The 8,785-nt window shown below is 50.0% G+C and overlaps 1 protein-coding gene and 1 non-coding gene across 2 annotated transcripts; both read right to left on the reverse strand.

The window, feature by feature from the left end:
* Window positions 1-910: 910 nt before the first annotated feature.
* Window positions 911-8,115, reverse strand: RPL3 (ribosomal protein L3). The gene is made up of 10 exons (XM_005488639.4): window positions 7,982-8,115; window positions 6,801-6,993; window positions 6,154-6,322; window positions 5,156-5,291; window positions 3,743-3,929; window positions 3,212-3,372; window positions 2,821-2,922; window positions 2,250-2,345; window positions 1,681-1,800; window positions 911-1,020 (listed from the first exon to the last, which is right to left on the reverse strand). The coding sequence occupies exons 1-10, from the start codon at window positions 7,982-7,984 to the stop codon at window positions 976-978; spliced, it is 1,212 nt and encodes a 403-aa protein (XP_005488696.1). The 5' UTR covers window positions 7,985-8,115; the 3' UTR covers window positions 911-975.
* Window positions 3,535-3,627, reverse strand: LOC113459481 (small nucleolar RNA U83B). Its single transcript, XR_003380742.1, has one exon. It is a non-coding gene; the product is annotated as a small nucleolar RNA U83B (small nucleolar RNA).
* Window positions 8,116-8,785: the final 670 nt, after the last annotated feature.

Raw genomic sequence — 8,785 nt, forward strand, 5'->3', positions numbered from 1 at the left:
AGGTAAATGTTTTTCCTCCTTCTTGCCACCTTTTAACTCTTAGAAGGCTCTCGTTCACCACCACATGAAAAAATCTCTACATCCCACTTTTCTCCACTTTAGATAAGAGCAAGCAGGGCCAACCCAGGTCTGTTTCAGGGCAGTGCTACACTTTGGTGTGAAAGTCTGCAGTAACTGCCTCAATTGCTGCCACGTCTCCAATTATGGTCAGGGAAGGACACACCAAAGCTCTCCCTGGGAGCCAGCAGGGTATTTTAGGCCAGGCAGTAACACAACACCAGCGGCACTCACAGCTCTCCCACCTCTCAGAGGGTGGATGCAGATCAAGCCCCTCCCTGCCCAGGCAGGCCTGCCTCCTGCCACCCTTCAGCAGGGAAACTGCATGCAATTCTGAAAAACCCAGCTGTTGCAAGGCTGGGATTTTTTAGTGTATCTGCTGCCTTCTGCTGCTCTCAGGGAGAGCAACAAACTCTATTTGCAAAATGTGCAGGCTACAGTCCCTGCCATACAGACACTGGAAGGTTTCCATGGCAACAGCCAGCACCCACCAGCTACCTAAAATTTAGTGGTTCTAATGTCTGGGCTATTTCACAACCCATTTGACTCAAAGCTCTCTGTCCACCCAGCTGCGGCCTGACAGATGGACTAATATCTCAGCAACTGCAAACACATTTTGGGCCCCTGCTGCTTCACTATTTCACACAACCCAGAGACATCCTGCTCTGACCCACAATCTCTGCTCGGCAAAACCATCAACAGCAGCTTCATTTTTTTTTTAGAGCAACCCTGCTGCTATAAGGCAGATGCTCATGAGCTAAACCTTTACATGCTTCTTTGGTTTGATCCAGATGTAGAACCTGCAGTCAGAGTACCAGGCTTGACACAGCAACGTATATAGCAAGAGGCAAAATTAACTTCTTTAAAATATTTATTTTTTGGTCTGAGAGCACACAGGCCATAGGACCATTCCACCCATTAGGCTGCCTCCTCTTTTGCAATGCGATCCTTCTTGAGTGGTCCCTGAAAAAAACCCACAAAAAAACAAGCCATGTAAACAGCAGCCCGCACAAGACATAAATAACATCCCAATCCCAAAAGCTGTAAAGAAATCAAGGCAAAAAAAGGCCTCCATGCTGCAACCCACTGGAAAGCCCATGCCCCAACCCCACCGGCAGAGGTTCTGGGAAAGGCTGGACACGGAGCAGCCCTCTGGGCTGGCTGGGTGACTGCGGCTGCTCCTGAGCACAACACTGGTGCCACCTGGTGGGGAAGCTCCTGCTGGGCCCTGAGCACGGCACCGCTCCAGGGCCTTCAGAGCTCCTGGCTGCCTTCTCCAGCCAGTGACAAACTGGGAATGCCACCACTGGGAGCACCCTCCTCACGAGCTGCTCTTAGAGGAAATGGAGCGGTGCTTGTTTCGTGCTTCAACACTGAACAACTTGTGCCCTAACATGGCATCCACCATCCCTCAGACACAGAGAGCTGTCACTGGGGAACAGAGACCCCCACAGGCCTACTGCAGTTATAAACCAAGCTGGCAGGAAGAGGCCTCTCAAGTGAAGTTTCTGTTTCACAGGAACTTTGGCCACATGACAGCTCAAAGGCCAAGCTATCAGCTGCCATGAGCTCGAAGATAAGCCAGTGGGGTACAGCAATAAATGTGTCAGAAAAAGCCCTTACCATGAAAGCCTTCTTCTCCTCAGCCGTCTGGAAGCGGCCATGACCAAATTTGGAGGTTGTGTCAATGAACTTCAAGTCAATCTTCTCCAGGGCCCGGCGCTTGGTCTGCACAAGCAGGGACTAAAAAGAGAGATGCCAGGTGAGTATGCAGCAGCAGCAGTGCCCTTTTAGCCTCCAGTACCCTGGCTACTTCTTGTCCCCTCCATGGCTAATGCCCCCTCGGTCCCTCTGACCCCAGACCTCAGCTGCTACCATGTGCAAGAACACCTGACCATGAGCCATCTACCCTGCACCTTTGACCTCCCAGGCTGAAGACTGGCCAGCTCCCTGCAGCACAAGCCCCACTCCACCAGGGCCCTTCTGCCCACAAGATTTCTCAAGCCTTAATCATGTCCATCACTACACCTGCAGAAATGACCTCAGGCCACTCCCAAGGCCTTTATTACGAGGTGGGTTTGTGTGGAAGGCTTTTCTTTCTAGCAAGCCACATGATTCCCCAGAACAGCACACACCCCACCTGCACCAGAGAACAGCACAGCTCCCTTTAACTGTTCCACCCCACCACTCACCTTGCGCAGGGTCAGGACCCTCTTCTTGGTGCCCACAACACAGCCCTTCACCATGATGAAGTCATTGGTCACCTCACCATAGTGGACAAAGCCTCCCTGGAAAAGGAGAGAACAGTCAGTGCTCTGTACCAAGCAGGACCAGTGATCACATCTGCCTACAGATCCACACCATTTCTGGGCCGCGGCCATTCCCACATCCACTGAAATCCTGTTTCCAGTATTGCCTTTCACTGGTCAAGTTTCTTATGCAGCTGTCTACTTATTGCTGTAGGGCTTTTATTAAGAACAGCAGAAGAGGCTGACGAAACAGCAAAAGCTCCTTTCCCTAAGTTATTCCTTGTACAAGTACCATTCAAGGTTTGCAACATCCCTGTCCTATTACTGCATAACAAATTAAATTCCATGGCATACAAATCAATACTGAGGCTGACTAAACACCACCACCTTCAACAGCAGCTGACTTATTCAAGAGCTCTTCATTTGATAACTTTGTGTCTTGTACCAGGGCCCATTTGCCTCTTAGGATTGCAGCTTATGAGCAAACTCCTGGCACAGAGCTGCAGCAACTCACCAGAGGGTTAATGCTCTTATCAGACAAGTCATAATCAGTTGATGCATTGTTTTTGATCAGCTTTCCATCCTTGATTTGGTAACCTTGGCCAATCTTGTAAATCTAAAAACATAAAGTCTACTTAGCAAAAGGTAGGAGAAAGAACCTTTCATCAGATAAAATGTCAGGAATTCTACAAAGCATCAGAGAAAACAGTCTGCTGCACTTGGGAAACACGTGGCCATCCAAGAATTTTAGTTATATAACATAACTAACCACGGCCACTATCCCCAAGACAACATTCTAACACAGCAAAACACCCCAAGCACAACTCCCCACGCTGTCTGTTCCCCGTCACAGAGCAAGTGACATCAGGCAGCTCTCGCTCCTGGCCAGCAGCTGAGACACCAACCTTCTTGTTGATCTCGGTGCGGTGGTGGTAGCCCTTCTGGCCCGCCCGGGCCACGGAGAAGGCCACGCGGGCGGGGTGCCAGGCGCCGATGCATGCCACCTTGCGCAGGCCACGGTGAGTCTTGCGCGGCAGCTTCTTGGTGTGCCAGCGGCTGGTGACACCTGCAAGGGACCAAAGCAGCCTCTGTCAAGCTGAGATGTCACTTCAGTCTTCAATCACAGTTTAAGGCACCTTGTCAAGCTGCAGTCCCCAGGCAACAAAAGGGAAGCTCAGACACAGCGTCCCAGGAATCCCCATTTCCCGGAGAAGGTCCCTCCCCGGGCTGTGTTCTCAGAAGGAAGGCAGCATGGAATGACTCCTCACGGGTGTCAGGCGCTGTGCCCAGCGCTCATTCCATGGTCTCATCATTGAACTGTGACAGCACTACAGATTCACCTACCCAGCTCTTGGTACATGCACTTATGAAAACACAAGGCCAACATTTCATTAAAAACTGTATCCTATCACAAAGAGAAAGACTTCCATGTTTACCTTTATATCCCTTGCCCTTGGTGACTCCAATGACATCTATCATCTCATCCTGGCCAAAGACTGTTGACACAGGCACCTGCTGCTCCAGCTTCTCCCGGGCCCAATCCACCTTCTCAGCAACAGTGCCACCATTCACCTGGATCTCCATCAGGTGAGACTTCTTCTGCCTCAGGGGGAGCAAACGCATCTAGGACACAGAAAATATGACATTCAGCTCCTGCTACTCTGCAATGGACCCTGTAAGCCCAGCCTCCTTTTAGCCCTGGCCCAATATATTTCTCTAGTATCCTTTTTCCAAAATACAGAACTTAAAGAAGTCCCTACAACAAGGGGGAAAGTTGTTTAGTGGTTTGCAAGTCATTGCACGTGGAAGTTATATGCCACCCACAGTAGCACAGAGTTCTCTAACCTCACAGCCATCAACAAAATTTAACTGAGGAATAACATGAAACAAGGGGCAATAGTTTTAAACTGTAACAGAGTGGATTTAAATTGGACCTAAGGATTATTTTTAATATGAGGTTCGTGACTCACTGGCACAGGCTGCCCAGAAAAGCTCTGGAAGCCCCTCTTCCCCTTTCAACTGTTCAGTCAGGTTTGACAGGGCCTGAGCAACCTGGTGTAGTGGAAGGTGCCCCTGCCCAGAGCATGGGGGTTGGACCCGGATGATCCTTAAGGTCCCTTCCAACCCAAACTGCTCTGATTATTTGATAAAAGCCTGCCACACTTAAGGCTGCTTTGGGTTGGACTGTACTTACAGTTACTTCTCCTGTATTTAGCACAGGGAACTGGTGATAGAATCAATACAGGCTGCAACACTATCTGTACTGTCTACTACAGGAAATTAATTCTATTAAAATCTGCCATCGTACTGCAATTAGAGCCAACTCAAAAGATTTAATCCATCTCCCAAGGAAGTTAAAGCACTGACAGCTGGGGAGACACCACATCACTCAGCAGAAGACCTCCTCCAGCTGAGCAAGAGAAGCTGCCAAAAGTCTGAGTGCTTGCAATCCCAAGAGAATGCAGCCTGAAACGATGCTGAGCACACAAACCCCTGAGTTCAATGTTCAGGTTTTATTTGTAGCTAAAATTAAGAGTCTAGGTCTACACAGTATCAGCAAACAACTGAGGCCAAAAAGTTCCTACTACAGCTCAGTTATCAGCAAACAACTGAGGCTAAAAAGTTCCTACTACAGCTCAGTCTCTTTTGGACACTCCTTCAAAACCAGCCAATGGTTGCCAAGGCCCCTCAAACATCCAGTGAGTACAGCTCTGCAGAGAATGAGTGTGCTGAATAGACAGTGTCAAGCTGCAGGGGAGGGCAGAAATCTCCCTACAGAGATGGATCAAGTTTCAAGCTTGCTCTCTCAGCAGTTTCCAACATACCTGAGCCCACACGCAATTACTTACCTGAGTGTGAGCCATGACTCTAATAACCTGGCAGTACTTCTTCATGCTATTGAAATCTTTCTCCAACTGCTTTTTGCCCTCCTCATCTTGCCACTTCTTGCAGTATTTGGTGAAGGCCTTCTTCTTGGATTTGTGCCTTCAGGAGCAGAGCAGAGACAAGGTTTGGCTAAGCCCTTCATCAATCCCCAGGGAAGTGGGGTGAGCGGAAGGAGTTGCCACCTCAGTTGGCTTTGGCTCATTGCCAGCTTCTAATGACTCTTTTCCACTGGCAAGCGGAGCCTGGAGCTCATCAGACAGTGGCAAAATTGCCAAAGCTGAGCGGAGCTGCCATGAATTCCAAAGCACATTAACATTCACGCTACAGAAAACAAAAGACTGTAAGGAGATGTCAAACAATAACAGAAAAAAAACAGATCTTTAAAGCTATTACGAGATGACTGCGATCTGCTTCAAAATACCCTAATTTCCCCCCCTTGTGTGCCCAACAGCAAGGCTGTCACTAAAACACCCTTGAGAACCTTATTGCTCCATTCTGACGTCTTTTCAGCCTGCCAAGTTCATAAACAGGCTGGAAGCTCCAGACACGCTGGAGCCACACTTGGGCAAACGCACACTTTCAATCACAACAACAGCGCCTGGAATGGCAATCACAAGTGACACTTGTCTTCCCCTCTCCTGAGAGAACAGGGCTACAGTCAGGACTCGACACTCATCAACAAGCACCAGAGGCGATTTCCTTATGTCCGCCCGTCGAAGTATCATCACGTGTAGCCTGTTAGGGAGCGCCTGGGCAAAGCCAAACGCACAACACTCGCACCAGCACCACCTAAAGTTATGGCGCACCCTCACTATGGTGCCACTCCTACAGCCTAGCCCATTATTAGGCCAGCCTGTCACAGCTAAACACTAACTGCTAAAAAGCCACGCTAGGATCATTGCAGCCCAACAGTAAAAACAGAAATCATGGCCTGAGAGCAGGCCAGGCCCTGCAGTCTCACCAGTTCTTGTAGAAGCGGCGCTTGCACTCATCGCTGATGTGCTCAGCAAAGATGGTCTTGAAGCTACGGAGACCACGAGGAGTCTGCACGTACCCCACGATGCCCACGATGACCATGGGAGGGGTCTCTATTATAGTGACTGCCTCCACCACCTCCTTCTTGTTCACCTCTGGATGGAAACAGAAACACAGCACAATTAATTCCAGCAGCAACTCTTCTAACACCACCTGTTTTTCCTCAGTCCCAAGCCCTCCATGTGAAAGGTTAAAAGACTCGAGGTCTTTTCACAGAGATGGCGCAGGATAAAGCAACCAACTCTGAAATCATTACTTAATGTCTTGCAAAACTTTGAGGCTGGCCCAGGAGAAAGGTCAGCCAAGCTGGATAGGCAAAATGGATGGCAGCAAGGACTGGACAATCTCCAAAAAAACACCGAATGCGGATGACTGATGTCCCCCATCCAGAAGAGCCATCTCAAGGTGCAGCTAAACCAAACCAGTGGTTACAGCAGAAATACACCTCCTACTTGGACTTGGAACAGGCTGAAGCCAAGCTAGGACTAGAACCCAGAGCTGCTGCTGAAAGGGCCACGTGTGACCACTCCTGACCAAGCCCACCTCCCGTTCCAAGAGAACATTAATACATACTGGATCCAGGTCTGTCCACCTCGCGGACAATGTGGGTCATGCCAGCCTTGTAGCCCAGGAAGGCGGTGAGATGGACGGGCTTGCTGGGGTCATCTTTGGGAAAGCTCTTGACCTTGCCGCGGTGCCGGCTGCTGCGCTTGCGGGGCAGGAAGCCCAGGGAGCCGTGCCTCGGGGCCGAGAACTTGCGGTGAGACTGCAGAGAGACAACCGGCACTCAGTGCTTGCTGCAGAGCCTTGCTTGGGCCCCCTCGGGGCCAAGGCCAGCTCTGTCCTTGCCTGAGAACACGAATATTACACATATCCGAGGCATTCTGCATTCTGGAAATTCCCCCTATCACCTGCTGGGCTTCTGAATTCTATTATGTTACAGGAATGCAATCCCCACGCATTAACTATGAACTTCTCAGATTTCTTTAATGCCCCTTTCAAGCTTAGTCCCACTCTGGCCACGGAACTACAGAAGCTGCAATTTGGCCACAGCATGCCACTACAAGCTCAGTCCACCCCACAAGTCCAAAAAACGCAGCACAGACGGCTTCACATTTTTAAATGAATCGGTACCAAAAAAAGCTTTACAGAGACAATTTCGGTTTGAAAAACTGCAGTAAAGCAGCATCTCAACACCCGCCTTGGAGCCAGTTGCTCTGGGCGGAAGAGCAGAATTTTTTCCTAAGATCTTCTCCTTGAGTACCACCCCTGCAGCCTGAGAACCATTAGAGACTGACTTCCACCCGGAGAACTTTCAGGCCAAAGACGTATCTACCCATCCAATCCCACACGCAAATTAAAGAAAAATACCGTGCAGCTGTACACGGAACTAAAAAGAGCACGCATTTATGTAAGAAAAAAAATACTCCACAAGAGTTACCCTAAGCGAAGTTTAAATCCCCAAAAAGGCCACAACCACAGGAGCTCTCTAGAGAGAAGTCGTCACCCCCATACAAAAAAGCGCCCCAAATGCCCCCACAGCTGCCCGCGCCACGCACACCCCGCTCCCCGCCCGGCCCCGCGCTGGCCCGCCCGGCCTCCCGGCACAACGCCGGGCCCACGCCCCGCCATGAGCCCCGCACGGCGTCCCGCAGGTGCCAGGGGCGGCGGGCGCGGGGCCACGCGGCAGACGGGGCCGGGATGGCGGCGATGCCCGCGGGATGCGCGGCCAGGCCCGAGCCCTCCGCACCCACCATCTTGTCCACGCGCCGGGCCGGAAGGGCCGCCCGCGCCGCGCGCAGCCTTTATAAGCGCCCCGGCCTTCGGTCTCGCGAGAGGGCGCGCGGCACTACGGGCGGCGAGCGCGTCCAAAAAGGTGCGCGGGCACCGATGCGCAGAAAAACAAGACCGAGTAAACCATCTAGCGGGGTTTGTGGGGAACTTCGGTCATAACAGATAATGTTTATTTCACTTCATCCCATTTCATTCAACTACATTTCACCTAATGTCATGAAAACTTGACTTGTCGCTTCGTTTCATTTCATCAAGCTTCATTTCATTTCTCCATTTAATTTCATTTAATTACATTTAATTTCATAATGTTAATTTCACTTCATGAAATTTCAAAATGTCACTAAGTTTCATGAAATTTTGAGATTTCATTCCATGAATTTTTATTTCAGTTTTTTTTCTAGAAATGGAGTTTCAAAATTTAATTTATATTAATTTTGTGAAAATTCATCTGTGTTATTATAATGAACATGGGCCTTAATCCACTATTGTTTGTGGTACAGAAGAGGATGCAAACCCAAGGCAATGGTATCAGTGGAAGCCAGAGCTGGGTGGTTTGGTGCCTCCCACACATGGGGCACCCTCAAGATCTCCTGGGGCTGACAAATAAGGATGTATTTGACACAACACAGCGAGGAGATTCCTGCACCCAGAATGAACTGGAGAGCTAAGGTTCCAGCTGTGCTGGCACTGCAACTCATCTTCCTAAAACAGAGATGGCCCATCCCTGGAAAGATCCAAAGTCAGGTTGGACAGGGCTCTGAGCA

Source organism: Zonotrichia albicollis, chromosome 4 (assembly GCF_047830755.1).
Source record: "Zonotrichia albicollis isolate bZonAlb1 chromosome 4, bZonAlb1.hap1, whole genome shotgun sequence".
Lineage (NCBI taxonomy): Eukaryota > Metazoa > Chordata > Aves > Passeriformes > Passerellidae > Zonotrichia > Zonotrichia albicollis.

Coding starts and splice junctions, on each gene's coding strand:
- RPL3 (XM_005488639.4), bottom strand. Junction 3,930..5,155: donor GAGTCATGGCTCACACTCAG/GTAAGTAATTGC, acceptor TCTGTGTCCTAG/ATGCGTTTGCTCCCCCTGAG. Junction 1,801..2,249: donor GGGTCCTGACCCTGCGCAAG/GTGAGTGGTGGG, acceptor CTCTCTTTTTAG/TCCCTGCTTGTGCAGACCAA.